This window comes from Mustela nigripes, chromosome 1 (genome assembly GCF_022355385.1).
Source record: "Mustela nigripes isolate SB6536 chromosome 1, MUSNIG.SB6536, whole genome shotgun sequence".
Lineage (NCBI taxonomy): Eukaryota > Metazoa > Chordata > Mammalia > Carnivora > Mustelidae > Mustela > Mustela nigripes.
The window spans coordinates 247,663,539-247,683,608 of record NC_081557.1 but is presented as its reverse complement, the minus strand read 5'-3'; the positions used below and the strand labels follow the sequence as shown (position 1 = coordinate 247,683,608).

At 46.7% G+C, this 20,070-nt stretch overlaps 1 protein-coding gene across 3 annotated transcripts in view; it reads left to right on the top strand.

The window, feature by feature from the left end:
* Positions 1-6,014, top strand: part of HOPX (HOP homeobox) — a 30,033-nt gene extending 24,019 nt beyond the window's left edge. For all 3 annotated transcript variants that reach the window (XM_059384494.1, XM_059384486.1, XM_059384503.1), the window contains exon 3: positions 5,322-6,014. In XM_059384494.1, the coding sequence (XP_059240477.1) occupies positions 5,322-5,399 (78 nt within the window). In that variant the 3' untranslated portion in view covers positions 5,400-6,014. The remainder of the gene's footprint in view (positions 1-5,321) is intronic.
* The last annotated feature ends 14,056 nt before the right edge of the window (positions 6,015-20,070 follow it).

The following is a 20,070-nucleotide window of genomic DNA, read 5'->3' as shown; positions in this document are numbered from 1 at the left end:
CAGAATCCTCACGACCACCCTTCTCCGCGCTTCGCTGCGCTGCGCTCCCCCGCCGGCCGGGAGGAGCGCGCCTTCCCTGCTCCGGCTCGGGAGCTGCGGCCCCGGTCCACGCTCGCCTGGCTTCCTCCTCCTCCCGCAGCTCAATTTCTCCCCAGGGCGGTGAGCAAAACCTTCCGAAGAGGTGACTTGTGCGCCCTCGGAGGCCCCCGCTCTCAAATCTGTTCTCGAGAGGCGCGAAGGGTCTTGAGCGATCGGCTGTAAATTCGGTCCTCGCGTTGGCAAACGAGGAAACTGAGGCCAAGAGGGAGAGAGTTGCCAGGATAGCAAGGGTCTTTCCACCGTATCACGCACGGCTTCCCCTTAGCGGCAGAGCTAAGATTGTATATAGTCAGGGAGATTTCATATTTTAAAAAATTCCCGGGCTCTAAGATGTAGTCCTTTTCTGGAGTTTTCCAAGAAGCAAAGCATCTGACATTACAACTGAAGGGAGTGGAAGCAGATGTCCCATTAAGTGCGCTGATTCATTTATCTATTTTTAAGAGTTCCTATGTTATTCGGAATATTGTTTAGAGAATGCAACACTGCTCACGATTATTAACCTCTAGGTGCAATGTTGGCTCCTTCCGCTGACTTAAAACAAAAAAACAAAAAAACAAAAAAACCCACAACTCTATCCAGAGTTTTTCTAACTTCTATTTTCCCCCTGGTGATGGAAAGACAATTAGTTATGCATGATAACACTACTTGGAACTGCCCTAGCATCTCTCCCAGGGGAGCCCAAAGCACTTCCACAATTGTAGTCTCAGCTCTAAAGCAGAGACGGTCTTATTTTTCCCATTTTATAGACCAGAGCATCAGGCATTTTGACCTCTTCTCACCTTGAGCCATACTCAGCTGAGCCTTAAAAGCTTGTAATGGGTGCTCCAGGATAGTCTAGAACCAAGACCCTGGATCCCAAGCCTAAAATGATTTTTACTAATTAAGCCAGATGCACTTTGGAGAATTTGCCCAAAGAAAATCCTCGCATTCCTAGGTCAAATAGAAAGTCAAGCATATCCCTTTTTAGCAAAAGGGACGGAGGGAACAGCTGTCAGACTACCCAGAACCAGAACTTAATGGAAGGTGATTTAATGTAACCCAAGTCCTGCAGTTCATATTTCTTGGAACCCCCGGAGGGTGTAGCTTGCTGAAGCTTTCTCACTTAAAAACCCCACACTATATTTAGAAAAGAGGAGTGATCAGAGAGATAATAATGTGTCTTTTAAAAAGGCTGTAGATTTATTGTGGGCGCAGTTCCAGCTAGGGGTCTAAGCTGCTCTCAGCCTCTGTTACTCCCACGGTAAATCACCGTCACCAGTGAGGCAGAATAATTACGTCGCCCTCTGTGATGGCTGATCCCTGCCAGGTCCTGTGCCAGGCGCCCTCTGTGTACTAAGTCATCTGTGTGTCACAACAGGGCTCTGCGGTAGGTAGCATTAGCCCAGCTGGACAAATAAGAGAACCAAGGCACAGAAAGGTTGGATAACTGGCCCAAGGCCACAACTAGGAAGTATCAGAGCTGGGATTTGAACCGTGGCAGTCTGGGTCACAGTCCAGACTCCTCTAGCTCCCTTGTTGTCTTCACAGAGAGAAAGAATGGGACTGACTAGGGGATGGAGGCGAGGACCGAACCTTCCATTTCTTTCTTTCTTTTTTTTTTTAAGATTTTATTTATTTATTTGACAGGCAGAGATCACAAGTAGGAAGAGAGGCAGGCAGAGAGAGAGAGGAAGGGAAGCAGGCTCCTTGCCAAGCAGAAAGCCCGATGCGGGGCTCGATCCCAGGGCCCCGGGACCATGACCCAAGCTGAAGGCAGAGGCTTTAACCCACTGAGCCATCCAGGTGCCCTGAACATTTCATTTCTGGTGTATTTTTTCCTGGAAAAAAAAAAATCCGTAGATTACATGGATTTTCCATGTATTAGATGGGGAAAAAAATCTATGTATTACATGACAGACATCCCGGCTATGTTCAATCTTTTCTTGACCGTCACCTTCTATGAAAGAACTGAAATGAAATCAGGTGAGGGGCAGGAAGAAAGAAAGGGTGCCTAATTCTTTTTGTGATTGAAGTCTACCAAGTCAGACTTCTGACAGCAGGTTCACCTGCCCCCCCTCCACCACACGGCAGCCACTCTCCATTGCCCCCCCCCCCCGCCACCATCCTCAAGTGAACAAATGATAGATGTAACCCTGAAATGAGTGGGTGTAGGGGTGAGTCAGCCTCAGAGCAGGGCCCCTGGCTTCCTTTTCCTGCCACAGAGCCAACACCTTCTTCCTCTCTGGGGCTGCCACAGCTCTCCTTGGCCCTCTGCCTTCCTGTATGGACCCGCAGGGGAGCATCAGAGAGCCCAGAGCTCAGAAGGAGGCAACATTTAGCACCCCTTACTTGCTTTTGGTCCCATTTTCCAATTTCCCATCCTTTCCACCCAAACTCTTTTGCAGCTCGCTCCATCCCCAAGTGCATGGCTTGGTAAGAATGGTTTCTTCTTTAATCATCTCAACCAACATATATTTATTTTAGAGAGGGGGAAGGGCAGCAGGAGAGAGGGAGAGAGAGAGAATCTTAAGCAGGTGTCATACCCAGTGAGGAGCCCAATGTGGGGCTTGATCTCACAACCCTGAGATCATGACCTGAACTGAAGAGTTGGACGCTTACCTAACTGAGCCACCCAGGCACCCCTCAAACAACATTTACATTTTTTTAAAGTGTCTTCTGGAGATATAATGCCCAATGGTGAACTTTCAGGCATAAATAAAATTCTGTTACATTGTAGCAGGTTTTGCTGGGATTCTAAATAACTCCGTGAAGGCCAGGGCCACGGGGCCTACATATAAGCTGTGTCTGGTGTCAGCATGTCCCTGTTTCTAGTCTTTATCTCTGTTGCCCCTTTCCACAGGGAGAGATCCCCAAAGCTAAAATAATATTTTATTTTATTTTTTATGCCTGATCCCTCACCCCTACTAGAATCGGAGTCATATTCCAATTCAAATAAGCATGAGATGCTCGTTTGACACAATGAACTAGAGCTGATTCATATTGCTGGTACTTTGGCAGGGGAAGGAGAGATTAGAAGTTTGAAACATTCTCTGACATGATGACACTGATGACCTCTTCGTAACTGTCCCTCTATAGGACAGTGCTCTCTGCTATTGAGGGGACACCTGCAGGAACCAAGAGGGAGATGAAGGGAGCTCTAATGTTAATAACTTTTTAAATTGCCTTTGCTGGGATCCTAGAATGGGTGTTTTTTTTTTTTTTTCTTCTCATGGCAGTAATAAGATACCTCCTCCATTTAAAAGATAAACCTTATAGAATCCCAACCCCTGTGTCTTTTATTATTTTGAAGTCAGTGTTAGAAGGGGCTGGGAAAGGTCTTTTATCAGTCCCTGGGGAGGTCAGGAAGACCTGGCATTTTCTATGATCACAAATTCAAGCCCAGTGTAGCTGGCCTTGGTTCTTAGGGAGGTTCCCAGTATCTTTATCTCCTCTTAATGCCCTGGGACTATTCCCAGAACTCCGTGGTTTTAGTTGTTGGACGTTTTATCAGTGGAATAAAGACCTCTAGAGGTCTCCCCCTGAAATGAACAAAATGTTAGTTACTAGAGAAAAGGACAGGAACAATGTTATTTTGCCTCCATCCCTCCCCACCGCTGTGTCTAATTATCATCTGTTCACTCAGAGTAAATAAATCCCCATCAATGGGGTGAGGTAATGAGGCATTCATTTATGAGCCAGTGAGGGCTGAATGTCTTTCCCAGGGGATGACTGAAACAAGGAAGAAACGAATAAAGCCAGGTGGAAAGTTCGTATTGATATGAGGGAGATGTGATAAGACTCACCTCTGGAGGGAAAAGGAGGTGTTTGATGGTTTTTGTTGGACAGCAACTCGTTTGCCCAATTATTACATACCCACCTGATTTAAAATATGTATCTTGAGAAAATTGTTACGCTTTTCTTGAACCTCGTGCCATCCCCCAGCACCGGGGTTCGCTTTGTTAGGCATGTGGACGCCAATTTTCCAGTTCACAAATGTGGTCCTTGCCGAAGTTATTTTTGGAAACTGTCCATTAATATTCATTACTAGTATAGAGATATGGGTGGCTCTTCTGAATAAGGCCAGCTCATTTTGCCTTAAATGAATCCTGACAGAAAATGAGACTTTCCTCCTCCAAGTTTTAATTAGTCAGTCTTGAAAACGTCGCCATGTATTCAGCGGTAGTAACGGGAAATCTTATTGAATCAGACCTTGTCACCCCAAAACCCCCACAGAGCTACCTCATTAGTGAAACTGGCGCCATGCAGCTCTCAAATATTCACATCTCACAAAAGAGACCATGGATTTAGGGAAGGCCCCAAGATGCGATGCTTCTGGACAGGGTCCTTGCCTTTTACCGTGCTGCTAAGGGGTGGGGGTTTTCTGTGCACAGGGGACCGGGAGACCCAGGCTGGCGAATAGGCTGGGATGTAGATCAGGTTGGCCGGGAGGAAACTGGGTTTTTAAAAAAACAATGTCGAGGAGGGACTAGTGAGGAAACAGATACAGCAGACACTGATTCTCATGGGAGCCGATGAGTCAGAGGGCCCTGTGGGAAGTCAGACCTCACGCTTTATTCTCCTGTTTCCCAGCCTTTCATGCATCATGGCAAACATTGGGAATGATGATATTTCATGTCACACTGGGACAAACAGGCAAGTTGCTTGGGTAGGTGACCACTGGGGACTCTGCAGTCCGGGGCCTTCCCACAGGAATCTCTACGGTGATCAGTTGTCTGTGAGAACTTGAGGAAGCAGCCCTTGTGCTAGCAATCAAGGATGCGATCAGTGATGATAAAGTGAAAAGCGTCTCTGCTTTCGTGGATCTTATATCCTAGAAGGAAATGTAGACTAAAAGCAAGTGAGTAAACATAGTAATTACAAATGGTAAAAGTTCTGTGAAGGTAGCAAAGTATTAAAATAGAGAATAAGGAGATGGTTGGAGAACCTGCTTTAGGTTCTCACAAAGTGGTTAGGGAAGACTTCATTGAGAAAGTTCTTTTTAAGCTGAGGCCTGAGAATGAGAGAGAGATCATCAGATAAAGAATGAAGACAGAACATGCTAAGCATAGGAAATAGCATGTACAAATGTCCTGGGGCAGGGAAGGTAAGTGTCACAGTGAGAAAAACCATCCCCGTGGACACATTCCTTTCCAGTTGGGCCACAGAGGCTACCTTTTAGAAAAGGAAGGGATGTTCAGTTTGCCAGTATGTGACAGGTAATTTTGCACATTTCCTTCCTCCAGAAATGGTTTAAGCAGCGTCTGGCTCAGTGGCGGCGATCAGAAGGCCTGCCTTCAGAGTGCAGATCCGTGACAGACTGAGGAGATGGTGGGCACTGGCAGCTGCCCTCCATGAAGACCATCCGCCATTTCTCTCCTCGGCTTAACCCAGCTTTTTGGTTTTTCAGTGTAGTGCTGTGTGTTCCATTGTTAGCTGTCCTGCTATTTAACACAACATTGTATTTTTCTAATGTACATAACCAGAAAAGAAAGTAACCCTAGGCAAATCCATGTAGCTTCTGTGTAAAGAAGTGGCTTGGCTGGGAAGCGGTGAGGCTTGCATTTCCTTTTGGTTCTTGATAATAGATGGTGTGAAAATCATCTAAGTTTGCCTTTTACCATCACATCTCAGTACCAATTTATTTTTACCATCCATTTCAGAGGCCTCTGTTGAAAACATAACATGAGGAAAACAACTTAGGGAAGTAGAGTCAGAAGGAAATGCTTCCTCCCTCATGTTAAGTTTATGAAAGAACCCAGTCAGGCTGGGAGTCAAAAACTCCAACTGGCAGAAGACCAAGTAACAGGAAAAAGATCCACAGAAGTCTTCGATTTACCTTATTTAAATGTATTTGTTAAATTTATTTTACTAAACAAAGTGAACGGCTTTTTGTCTCTGAAATATTCTAAATAAAAACTTTTTTGGTTGAAAATGTACTGGGTCCTCTGCAGGTTTTTAACTGAATAATCCACGCATCAAAGAAAAACAGAATAGCTCCAATGTAAGAGCAGACAAAAGAGCTGTCATTTTTCAAGTCCTTGCTACTCAAAGTGTGGTCCCTACCGGCATCCTCAGCGCTAGCTACAAGCTTCTGAGAAAGGCAGACCTCGGACTCCCATCCAGACCGACTAAATCAGCATCTGCGGTTTTAACAAGGTCCCCAAGGGTTTTACAGGCACATGGAAGTGTGAGCAGCACTGGTGTCTCACAGATCCTACAGGAAGTTTGCACCCATTTTCTATTATAGCACATTATTTTTTTTAAAGATTTTATTTATTTATGTTTTTTTAATAATTTTTTTGGGTAACATATAATTTATTATTAGCCCCAGGGGTACAGGTCTGTGAATCACCAGGTTTACACACTTCACAGCACTCACCGTAGCACATACCCTCCCCAGTGTCCATCACCCCCCCCCCTCCCCTACCCTCCTCCCCCCGGCCACCCTCAGTTTGTTTTGTGACATTAAGAGTCTCTTATGGTTTGTCTAAAGATTTTATTTATTTGTTTGACAGACAAAGATGACAAGCAGGGAGAGAGGCAGGCAGAGAGAAAGAGGGGGAAGCAGGTTCCCGGCTGAGCAGAGAGCCCAATGCGGGACTTGATCCCAGGACCCTGGGATCATGACCTGAGCTGAAGACAGAGGCTTTAACCCACTGAGTCACCCAAGCGCCCCCATTATTTTTTTTAAAGACTGTATTTATTTATTTATTTGACAGAGAGAGGGAGAGGGAACGCGTGCACAAGCAGGAGGAGCTGCAAAGGGAGAGAGAAGCAGGCTTCGTGCTGAGCAGAGAGCCCAATGTGAGGCTCGATCCCAGGACCCTGGGGATCATGACCTGAGCCAAAGGCAGAGGCTTAACCGACAGAGCCACCCAGGCAACCCTTATCATAGCACATTTAATGTCTTAATGGCCTTACCACTTCAAAGTGTGTTTGATTGGGGTACCTGGGTGGCTCAGTCAGTTAAGTGGCTGACTCCGGGTTTTGGCTCAGGTCATGATCTCACAGATGGGGAGATGGAGCCCTAAGTCAGTCTCTGCACTCCGTAGGGAGTCTGCTTGAAGATTCTCTCTCTGCCCCTCCCATCTCCCCGCAAATAAATAAGTAAATAAATAAATATTTTCTTAAAAATTGTGTTTCACTGCATGGGACAATAACTTGACCATAATGGATTAACCAAATTAGCTTTTTGTTTATTTAATTGATTAGTTGACTGTTTTTACCTGTAACATCAGCAAGTAAGTGCCTCTCTACTGTTGTCAAGGACTTATGGTCATTCTGTCTCCTACTTTGCTCTCTAACTTGTAGCTTTTGTTTTCATGGCTATAAGGTGGATGCTTGGCCATTGAGTCTGCATTTCAAGCAAAAAAAAGGGGGGGGTGTAGAATGCCAGTGAAGTCTCTGATCTTTAAAAAGGGTTTCCTGGAGGCCCTCACCTGGCAACTGTCACTTAGATATCATCGGCCAGAATTGAGTCCCATGCTATTCCTATCTGCAAGGGAGCCTAGGAAAGTGAACGTTTTTAATTGGGCATATGGCTGCCTTAAGCAAAATCAGGGTTCTGTTAGTAAGAAAGAAGGGGAGAGGGGCACCTGGGGAGCTCAGTTGGTTAAACATCTACCTTTGGCTCAGGCCATGACCCCGTTGCCCTGGGATGGAGCCTCAGGTGGGGCTCCCCGCTCAGTGGGGAGTCTGCTTCTCGCTCTCCCCTGTCCCTCCCCCACCCTGTGCTCACTTGTGCTCTCTCTGGCTCTCTCTCTCTCAAATAAATAAAATTTCAAAAAAAAAAGAAAAGAAAGAAGGAGGATGGATATTAGAAAGGCCCCTAGCGGTGTCTGCCAACCCTCCCTGGAATGACACTGGTCTGTACTTTTTTTTTTTTTTAAGTAGGATCCACACCCAGCATGGAGCCCAGTGTGGGGCTTGAACTCAGGATGCTGAGATCAAGACCTCAGTTGGGATCAAGAGTCCAACGCTTAACTGCCTGAGCCCCCGAGGCGCCCCATCACTGGTCTACACTTCCGACTCCGACCTACAAGGCAGGCACAACTTTTTTTAGATCTTTAAAATAAAGAGGCCAGAATAAGAAACACTAACAGTTATTCAGAATACAAATGTTTACAAGAACCCATTAAACATCCTTGGCAAATTTCCTCTCCCTGTACCTTAAAACATTTCTTCTGGGAATAACACACATTGACCCAGGGTCTGGACGAATAATGTCCCCCTACAGGCTCCCCTGCAACCTAGAAAGTGGTATCCTGAGCATTTCCCAGCACCACTGCTGGATGCTGACATCACTTTCTGGAAAGAAGGGAGGAAGGGAGGGAGGAAAAGAAAGAAAAAGGGGAAAGGTAGAGATGAGGTAGGAATGTGTGCACATAAGAGATACCTACAGAGAGAGAACATTCTTCGTTCCAAGGCACTTTCATAGACCCTGGCTAACGGAGAAACGTAACTGTGGGCGAAGCAGATGCAGAGCACAGTGATGTACCCATGTCAGGGCCTGAGAGAGATGGTAAACCAGGTCTCAGACGCTCAGACGTCTTCCTAGCACACCAGAGACATGTTTCGAGAACAAACCGCCCAGCTCAGATGAGCTGACGAGCTGGGCAGAGAGTGTGCCCTGGGACTGAGAAGTACAGTGTGTGATAGACGCATCGCTTCCTGTGCTGCTCAGGCCCAAGAGTCAAGAGTCCTTGACTGGCCCACGCTGGGACAAAATGAGATTCTGTGTCCTTTTAATTAACTAACTAGTTTGTTTAAACCAGTGCCAAGTTTTTATTTATTCATTTCTTGCCTTTGAAGAAGGAGTACTTTCCTTCACGATGTCCTGGGCTGAGTCTTTGCCGCGTCCTTCACTAGCGCACAACAACACCCTCCACCCCCGTCTTCAGTTTCCTGGCTCGGCTCCCAGAAGCCCACCCAGTCCCCCAGCGGGGCCTCGCCATCAGCCTCCGTTAGGAGCATCTGGTGTTCGACACGATGAGCCTCCCCCAGCCTGACTCGTGCAGGCTCGTCGCCATAGGATGCAGCACACAGGATGGGTGGCCTTGGAGCTCGTCTCAGGCCTTGGTGGCCGGGGCATCCCCGTGGCAGGCCCTCGCGGACCTGGGGGTCTTCAGCCTTCCTGGTGCAGCAGTCCTGTCCTGCACGGCACGGCCAGCTGCAGGGCCCTCCTTGCCCCTGTGGATCCGTTCCCCGTACTAAGCTTCCTGAGTTGACTTTTTCAACTGTAATAGGAGGATGGCAATACCCTACCTCGGAAAAAACACTTTGTAAATAGGAATAATAATTACTATCACTGCAAAGTACTAACGAGACTGGGACCGGGATCGGTGTGTGATGTCTGACAGCAGTCATAATGAAAGCCCAGAGCTCTACGTTTTACGATCAGGAGTCCCTCCTGGACACCCGGCGCCACACACCAGAGTGGTAACACCCACCCCAGACCGAGAACAATCGTCCAATCCCTCTGCCTTCCCCGATGTCCCGGTTCTGCTGTTGCAGACGTACTGGCTGCCTAGACTGATCACTGCGCCCGGCCCCTTCCTCTGTGGCCACCTTTCTCTAGCAAGACTGTAGAGGCTGAAAACACTGAAATACTCCTTTTTCCATCCTCACTGGAGACTGTGGTGGTCGTGTGATGGGGTCCTGCCGCAGAGGCTTAGGATGAAGGGCTGGCTGGTGGTGAGGAGGTAGGAGAGTTCAGCGAGGGGGTTCACATTTCTCCCTAAAGAGGACGGAGACAGCAGGCTCTGCTTCTCCTGACTTGCCTTGAGCCAGTTTCATTTATTAATTGCAGAAATAGAGATAAGCAAAAAAGAGAAACAATAAACCCAACAAAACCCATAAAAATTACCCATGACCCCACTACCCAGAGGTAAGCAGTGTAATATATTGAAGGGTGGCGTGCTTTTGAGGTTTTAAATCAAAAAGTTCCCAGGACCCCCTCCTTGGGTGTGATTAAGTGGCTAGAACAGTTCCCAGAATTCAGGAAAACAGTTTACTCCCTGGATGACCAGTCTATTGTAGAGGATTTGGTTCGTGGAAGATACGCTGGGCTTCCATGCCCATTGTGGGCACCACACACTTCCCAGCATCTCCCGGAAGCTCTGTGAATCCTGTACTTTGGGGCTTTTCCGGAGGCTTCCTTCTGTAGGCACAATTGAAGAAATCTTCAACTTTTAGGAAAGCTTTAGTCCACAAAAGCCCTGCCTTGGTGATCCTTCAGGGGATGGGGAAGAAACTGCTGGAGGCGCATTTCTGGCACACGGCGGACTGAAGAAAAGTGTGTTTCCGTCTGCTCTCTTCTTGTAATGGGGTGACAGCATCCCTTTTCCTTTGGGGAACTCCTCCCACTTTGTCCTGGTAGAGCAGTTAGAGCCCCCCACGCTCCCCACCCAGGACCCCCGCTGGCCAATCACAGTGCCATCTCCCTGCACACACAGGGACTGAAACAAGGCAAGGGCTCTTGACCTCATGTGGGCAAAGTCCTGCACCAGAGTTTTCCCAGTTGGAACTGGTGGGGTAATTCTCTACTGTGCGTTTGCATGGAGAGTTAGGAGGAAGAGGGCTGGCGTTGCAGGCAGCCTTCTACCCAACCACGCAGAGAAGGGCACTCTGCCGTGGAAGAGAATGAAGCCGGGCAGAGATGGGGTTTCAAAGAGAAGCAGAGGAAGTGAGGTCAGGTCCGGAGGCCCCGGTTCTCACTCTTCCCTTGGGCTACCCCAGTCATCCAGGCTCTGTGAACCAAGAAATTCTCTTCTTACTGTGTATCTGTTATTGGCAGCACAAGGAGCCTGACTAATGTCAGAGTAAAGAAAAGAAGAGACAAGTGCACAGAAGGAAGACTACCAGCTACTAGAGTAATTAAGAATCCAGGACTGGGGCGCCCAGGTGGCTCAATTATTAAGCGTCTGCCTTTGGCTTGGGTCGTGATCCCAGAGTTCTGGGATCCAGCCCCAGCTCAGGCTCCCTGCTCAGTAGGAAGCCTGCTTCTCCGTCTTCTCCTACTCCTCCACTCTCTCACTGTCTCTCTCTGTCATATATATCAATAGATCAATAAAATCTTAAAAAAAAAAAAAAACCTAATAAGAATTAAAAGACAAAAAAAAAAAAAAAAAAAAAAACAAGGAAAAGCAGGAAATCCAAGCCAAATTTTAAAAAAAAAGAAAAAAAAAAAAAAACCCAGGAATTTACAGGCCAACAAACCTTGAAAATAATTGGACAGAGTATCAGATTTTTCTCAATTGATGGAGACTCAAGAAAAAAATTAGTTTTGCACATTAAAGGACAAGATGACAAGTAGGTAATTTATGGACATTAAAGACATACTTTTTGAACTGACAAAATGTCGTGGGTGACATTTTGTTCTTGTCTCTTAACCCTTACCATCTCCATGTAGAACTTTGCTCCCCAGAGTCCACTGTCCACTAAAAGGTCATTTTAAAACACTTTCAACTATATCCTTGCCCAAATTCAATGCCAAAGTATCTAGCCATAACAATGCTGATAAGAAAAATAATCTGAACCGTCACATTCTTTTCCCATGATGGAAGTACTGAGAGATGGTGAAGTGGATGTAAGTCGGGCAAAGATCTGGGACATCAGCCACTGCTTCTGTTGGCAGGAAAGAACGAGATTTGGGGGTTTGATGAAGCCTGGGGCTATGCTGCTGTGCTCTACATAAATGATTACAGGCATGAAGAAGTAGAAGCTTCTAGAGATCTCCCTTCTCCTTCACCATCATTTTGTATGCTTAAAAGTACTTAAGCACTCTTACACTGGGGATATGCGCCTGTCAATATAGATTTTGATGTGGCTTCTTGTAAGAGTTTACCACCTTAATTTAGAAAAACATAAGAAACATTAGATTTGAATCTCAATTTATGCAACTCATCCAACTCCTTACATATGATGGTAAATTGCCTCATAGTTCATATGACTCATCCTTGGAGTTCCAGATTAGCAATGCAGAAGGGTTTTCTTTTTCTTCTTCTTTTTTCAATAAACAGAAAGAGAAAGGATATGAGCAGGGGGAGAGGGAGAGAGAGAATCCCAAGCAGACTCCCTGCTGAGCAGAGAACCCAACCTGGGGCTCAATCTCACAACCCCGTGATCATGACCGGAGCGGAAATCAAGAGTCAGTCACTTAACTGAATGAACCACCCAGCTGCCCCGGGAAGGATTTTCTTACTCTTTCCTCCAGACGGAAGCTCCTGCTCTCCATTCCTTTCTTTGAAAGTATTTTATATGGGAATCTGGCATTGTCTGGGAGTGAAGAAGGCAAGTTTCTGGGGATAGAGACCCTAAGGATGAGAACCCTCTGGGCCACAGCTGTGAACTATAATTCAGAAGCCTAGAATCTTTTTAGGATATAGAATGTATATTCATGTATGAGAAAGAGAGTGCACATGTATATTTGTGTGACTAGAGGCAAGGGCAGAGAATTCTATGTGTCCCCTCAGCCCTTCTCAGCTTCTTCCTATAGTTTTATCTGAGGGGATGGTTGCCCAGCTGAAGACTAGCTTTTCTCACCTCTCTTCCAGTGAGGTATTTTAGCCTCCAAGATGCCTCCAGTGATCTCTACCTCCTGCTGTTCACACCTTCCCATAGTCCCTCCCCACACTGTACTAGGATTGGTCTGAGTGGCCAGTAAAGAAACAAATGATGATGGGTCAGTTCTGAAATGAGGTTAAAAGACACTGCAGCTTCTCTGTCTCTGTCTCTCTTTGGGATCGTCTTCCTTCTGGGGGAAGCCAGCTGCCATGGCGAGCAGCCCTAGGGAGATGCCCACATGGCAAACAACAAACGCCTCCCGACAACAGCCAGTAAGGACAGAGGTCTGCCTCCAACCATGTGAGTGAGCTTGGAAGTGCATCCACCAGCCCCTGTTAAGCCTTCAGATAACAGCAGCCCTTGAGATGTAACCTACCCAGCTAAGCTGCCCCTTATAAATGTTTGCTGTTCGAATCTCCCAAGCTTTGGGATAACTGGTCTTGCCGCAATAGAGAACTAAAGTACTAGGTGTGGCTGAGGAAGTGACGTATGCTACTTGTGGGTCATGCCTCTAAAAAGAATAATGTGCCCTCTTGTTTCTCATCCCACTTCCCCTGAACTAGAAGAGGACTATGATAATGAGTTGTCGTGATCATGTAAATGACAGCAATACCTTAGGGATTGGAGGGTAACAGAACGGAAGGAGCCCGGGTCTCTGTATTCTTCAAAAATATCAGGTTTAGCTGCATGAACAATCGACCTCCAACCAGTGGCTTAAAAGCACACTTTATGAATAAATGAAACAAGATGGGATCAGGAGGGAGACAAACCATAAGAGACTCTTAATCTCACAAAACAAACTGAGGGGTGCCAGGGGGAGAGGGGTAGGGAGAGGGTGGTTGGGTTACGGACATTGGGGACGGTACGTGGTATGGTGAGTGCTGTGAAGTGTGTAAACCTGGTGATTCACAGACCTGTACCCCTGGGGCTAATAATACATTATATGTTAATTTAAAAAAAAATTTTTTTAAAGCATGCTTTATTTCTCTATTTCTCCCACAAATCTGCTAAAGCTCTGAGAGTCTTTTCAGTATGGCTGTCCTTCATAGTAATAGTGCTTCCTTGCAAATCTCAGTGAAAGGGGAAATGTAGGCAACTAAATGCTTCTGTGGCACACTCCACACTCCTATTTCACAGGCTAAAGCAAACTGCATGGCCCTCTCTAACCCCAACAGGGCAAAGAAGTATAATCCTCCATTATTTGCAGAGAAGGAAGACTGGAGATGTTTTTTCAACAGAACTAATATCTACCAAAGCACTGAACACCATCAAGTCATCACATCAGCCCTGGACTCCTTTCCGGGAAGGAGCCCAATAGAGAAATAATCTTTTATTTTGAGAAAGTCATAGTGTTTGGGGATCTCATTATAGAGCCTAGCCTGCTTTTTGTTTTTAAATTTTTTAAAAAGATTTTATTATTTGACAGAGCTCACAAGTAGGCAGAGAGGCAGGCAGAGAGAGTGGGAGGAAAGCAGGCTCCCCGCTGAGCAAAGAGCTCGATGTGGGGCTCCATCCCAGGACCCTGAGATCATGAGCTGAGCTGAAGGCAGAGGCTTAACCCACTGAGCCACCCAGGTGCCCCCTGTTTCATAAACAATAAAAGTTCGTAGCTTTAAAGAATGGATCTAGGACCTGCCTATCTATTAACTGGTTTTAAAGTTATCGACAAAGAAAGTGAAGGCACACAAACGGACAATCCTATTTGCTCTTCCGGATCCACTCTCTATCCTTTTCTACCCTGTTCTGTGGCCAAGGAGGGTGACGTTTACAGATTGCCTCAACCAAGCTCCCTTCCCTCTGACTGCCGGTTGAGTTACCCAATGATGTTCACTAGCAGCAAGATCCAAGGATAAGAGTAGGGTAATGTCAGTGTAGTTTTGCCCTGTCTCTGTCCATCTAGAGTCCTGGTTTGACAGCCACTATGTTCTTCTAGGCAAGGTCGTAGCTTCTAGCAGGAGGCCCTCCCAAAGATATTGATCTCTTCACTTTCCAATAACCTCTCCCTTCCCTTGACCCATTCCAAGCCTAGAAGTAGTAATTGGTATTCGCCTTAATGTCTCACTCCCCCTTGTGGGTTTCCCACAATACTCTCACATATTCGGAGGGCCCTTTCATGAATCATCTGCAGTACACTCTGCTGTCTATTTCCTGCCAGTACCCTGACCAATACAGAGCTTCTCCCTCAAATCACAGCTATAAATCAAAACAACCAATGACATAAAAAATGGGCAGATATGAAAGCCTCAAAACGATGATGATGACCTTTTGGATCAACAGCATAATTGTCAAAGCGAACAGGCATTAGCACCCAGATCTCACAGAGTCTGGGAAAGATACTGTCATTTATTGGCATCGTCACCATCAGGTGAGAAGCCAAGTGGCATCTCAAATATTTGTGATGCCAGGTCATTCTAGCGAAAAGCTCTCTGGCATACTTATTCCAAAATTAAAGCTTATCCCCAAATATCTCCATTATTCATTTCAAATATCACTGGCTTACCAGCTTAATTCCTTAGCTGAAGTTCCATGGAGTTCAGCCAGGAAGCTCTGAATTAGGATGGAATTTGCCAGGTTTCTGTTTGAACAAGATTCAGGAAGCCTCCCAAAATCCCACAGGCCACAAAGAACACTGTTTGCAGCCCACGTCATTCTATGGTGAGAGAAGAAAGAGAAAGAGAAAGGGAGGGAGGGAGAGATGAAAAGAAAGAGAGAGAGGGAAAAGGGAGGAGGGAGGGTAGGAAAGAAAGAAAAGAAAGAGGGGCGCCTGGGTGGCTCAGCCCTTAAGCGTCTGCCTTTAGCTTAGGTCATGATCCCAGAGTCCTGGCATTGAGTTCCTCGGGGAGCTCTCTTCTCGGCGGGGAGCCTGCTTCTCCCTCTGCCTCTGCAGCGCCCCCCCTTGCTTGTGTGCATGCTCTCTCTCTGACAAATAAATTAAATCTTTAAAAAGAAAAGAAAGAGGAGCGCCTGGGTGGCTCAGTGGGTTAAGCCTCTGCCTTCGGCTCAGCTCATGATCCCAGGGTCCTGGGATCGAGCCCCTCATTGGGCTCTCTGCTCAGCGGGGAGCCTGCTTCCTCCTCTCTCTCTGCCTGCCTCTCTGTCTACTTGTAATCTCTGTCAGGTAAAATAAATAAAATCTTTAAAAACAAAACAAAACAAAAAACAAACCCAAAAAACCAGAAACAAAAACCCCTTTCATTTGGCAGTGTTCTCCAAAGGGCACAAAGTAGGGACCTAAAAGAAAATACGGTTTTGCTTCCAAACATATCTGCTTCCAGTGGGGTATCTGCAGGGGCCAAAGTGGTCAACATGGAAGGTAATTTTTTTTTTTTTTTTTTTTTTTTTTGAGAGAGAGAGTACAAGTCGGGGTGGGGAGGGACAGAGGGAGAGGGAGAAAGAGAATCCCAAGCGGGCTCCGTACCCAGCATGGAGACCGATATAGGGCTCCACTCTAGACCCTGAGATCATGACCTGAGCTGGTATCAGAGGTCAGATGCTTAACTGACTGAACCATCCAGGCACCCCACAAAAGATGATTTTTATCCAGAAATATATCTATAATAGAAATTCCTCCGTGATCAAACAGCACAGCTGAGAAGAAAATGAAAAATATAAGATTCTTCATTCATTTATTAAACTATTTCCCCATTCTAACCCAAAACAAACAATGACAACAAAATCACGTGTATTTGCTTAAATGCTTCTGGCTGTAAGTGACCAAATATCCAGCTGAAAGTAGCTTATCAGACTTTCTTTTGTCTCATATAAAAAATGTAGGTGATTCCAGGTTTGCCTAATTCAGTCGCCTAACTAGGCCAGAGCTCTAGGTTATCCTCTCTGGGATCTCATCTCCATCTCCTCCCGGTTGCAAGACACCGCTTCAGTTCCAAGCATCACACCCCACATAATTTCCTCCAAATTCAAGAAGGAATAACCCTGGTTTTTTCTTTAGATGACTCTCATTTTACCTTATCAGGGAGGAGAGCCTTTTCCCAGAAGCCCCCAGCAGTCTTGCCCCTCCCCCTCATTATCTAGAATTGGGCCCCATGCTCCAACCACCCCATGCCTACAATTGGTGAAACTAGCACTTAGAACAGAATAACACATGGTGGAGCTCATTAAATATTGGTTGAATGAATGAACGGTGAATTGGATTACCGTGGTTGCCTTAGACTAATTACAGGCCATCTCCTGGAACCCACGCTCCTAGCACACACTGCTGCTTGATGCATCAGGAAAACAGGCATCTCTTATCAAGGAAGATGGAATGAGTGGCTTTGGGGCAGTCAGTCAATAGCAAAGGCCACATTAGGCTATTTTGTCTTTTTTTTTTTTAATTTAATTTTATTTATTTATTTGAGAGAGAGACAAAGTGAGAGAGCATGAGAGGGGATGTCAGAGCGAGAAGCAGCCTCCCCATGGAGCTGGGAGCCTGATGTGGGACTGGATCCCAGGACTCCAGGATCATGACCTGAGCTGAAGGCAGTCACCCAACCAACTGAGCCACTCAGGTACCCCTAGGCTAGTTCTTATTAAAGCAAGAATGAGAGCAACCCAGGAAAGGGCTTATTATTTTCTAATAGTTACTTTGGGGGAAAAAATGTTTTTGGGTTTAAACAAATCGTTCATGCAGGGAGGTATCTCATTAGCAGACAGTTACCATAGTCTAAAAAGAAATTAATCTCCCCCCCCCCCCCAGCTTAGGCATCATTTCCTTCTGGATATTCTCTTTGCCCAAATGCAGGCTGGGTTAGGTGTATTTCCTGTCTATTACCAAGCACTGTCTACCTCCCCATAGAACAGCACTTACCACCCCGGATTGTATTTCCTGTTTCTTCTTCGTCCCTACAGTAGCGGCTTTTAGGGTTCCCCAAACTCGGTTTCTTTTTCTTTCCTTTTCCACCCAGCTACACTTCCCAACCTCCTTTGCAGCTGGGGGCGGCCACTGCCCCAGTCTTGTGGATGCGATGTAGGTAAGGTGGTGCGCGCCCCTTGCAGGCTTGGCCGTAAAAACTCGCCGTGAGGTCCCCGGGATCATCTCCTTCCCCTCTGCGGGCTGAACGCAGAGGGCTCTGCGGGCCCAGAGGAATGTGGAAGTAGCCCGACCAGGAAGGGCCGCCTGGAGCAGAATTCCTCTCCTCTTACCAACCTGAATTGGGCTTTGAGATGCTGAGCTCTATGAGTTTTTACTGTGCTAAGCTACCGACAACAGGTGCCCGAGAGTGTGCGCGCGTGCAGGCGTGGGCGTGCACTTTTGTTACAGGTTACCCCCCCCACACACACACACACCCCGCCTCTGACTAATACAGTTTCCCACTAGAATGAAAATCTCTTGAAACCAGAAGTCTCTTCTGTCTTGTATTTTGTTTGCTTGTTTGGCTCCAGAGGTGGGTGAAGCCGGCTGGGGTCCGCAGGGAGGGGTGGGGGGCAGAGAGTCAGGTGGTTGAAGAGGGGCCGTTGACCCAAGGGGTCTCTAGTGGCCTGGGGAACCGAAGGTCAAGGTCGGCCTGAGGGGACCGGACGAAGAAAGCTTTGCTAGGGTCTCAGCTAGCACGGGCCAAGGGGCGTGTGTCTCTCATATTTTTTCATGGATTTTATATGCACTTTCCACGGGTATTCCTTGTCCTAGAGTAGTGCCTGTCACGTAACTGGCACTCACTGTATTTTTTAACGAAATAAATGTAATCAAGTCACTACTATGTGCCAAAATTGGCTTAACTTTGTAATGCTGTCTTGGTAATTTTCTGTAGCTCCTCACAGCTCAACATTGAAACTAAAAGTAAGTCCCTTTAAAAGGGGAATGAGGTTACCTGAGGAAATTGTCCTCCTTACAACAAGAAAGGGAGAGAAAAAGCTTCATTACCGGATAGAACCTTTCCATCCCCAGCCCCAGGGAAAAAGTGAATGCAGGAAGCTTTTCCTCGATTTTTATGTGTTTAAAAGGGACACTCAAAACGTTTACAGATCAAAAGGACAGTGTCAACAAGGTGCCCTAATATAAAGTCAAGTTAGATGGGCATATTCGTGCTGTTATCCCCAGCACACATTATGTGCAAACATGGCTGAACCTCTAAACAGTAGGAGTAGGGTTTTTTTTTTTTTAAGATTTTATTTATTTTGGGGCGCCTCGGTGGCTCAGTGGGTTGGGGCCTCTGCCTTCGGCTCGGGTCGTGATCCCAGGGTCCTGGGATCGAGCCCCGCATCGGGCTCTCTGCTCAGCGGGGAGCCTGCTTCCTCCTCTCTCTCTCTCTGCCTGCCTCTCTGCCTACTTGTGATCTCTGTCTGTCAAATAAATAAATAAAATATTTAAAAAAAAAAAAAAAGATTTTATTTATTTTTGTCTGAGAGCCCAAGCAAGGGGAGCGGCAGGCGGAAAGAGAAGCAGGCCACCCCGTTCCCCCCCAACCCCCAGCAAGGAGCCCATGGGGGCTTAACTGACTGGTCCATCCAGACTTCCCTCTCAGTGGTTTTTGAAACACCAGTGGTATCACCTGGTGTGTCTCTTTAGAAGTGTGAATTCTGGGACGCCTGGTCCATTAAGCAGCTGCCTTCAGCTCAGGCCATGATCCCAGGTCCTGGGATCCAGCCCCAGCATTGGGCTCCCTGCTCAGGAGAGAGCCTGCTTCTCCCTTTCCCTCTGCCTGCCGCTCTGCCCACTTGTGCTCTCTCTGTCAAATAAATAAATGAAATCTTAAAAAAAAAAAAAAGTGTAAACTTTGTGGGGTGTCTGTGTGGCTCCATCCTTAGGCAGCTGCCTTCAGCTCCACTCAGGTCATGATCCTGGGCACCTGGGAAGAGCCCAGGGCGTTGGGCTCCCTGCTCAGCGGGAAGCCTGCTTCTCCCACTCCCACCCACCCCCACCCACCCCCTTGCTTGTGTTCCCTCTCTTGCTGTCTCTCTGTGTCAACTAAATAAATAAAACCTTTTTTTAAAAGCATAAATTCTTTGTTTTTAACCAGCTGTCTTGCTCAGTGAAGTATGAGAAACATTGCTACTACCTACCCTGCTTTTTCTTTTTGTATTATTGTTTTTCACTATGTTAATTGAAAAAAAAATTTAGCTTCTCCCATTCCATCAAATCCCGTTAGCTAATGTCCACTCTAGGAAAAAGACCCCCTAATAACTGAGGGTTTCCTTCCTGCAGGCACTGGATGGGGCAAGACAGTTACAGGTGCCCTCTCTGGCCTCTGTTTTTATTCTTTTTCTTTCATCCCTCAGCTGCAAAGTGTTGCTGGTTCCCTATCTTCCAGATCCTTGCAGATTTCACGCCACCAGGAGTTTGGCTCAGGAGTTTGCTGACTGCTCTTTAATCTCAGAACTGACCATGCGGGGGCGCCTGGGTGGCTCAGTGGGTTAAAGCCTCTGCTTTCCTCTCAGGTCATGGTCCTGGAATGGAGACCCGAGCATCGGGCTCTCTGCTCAGCGGGGAGC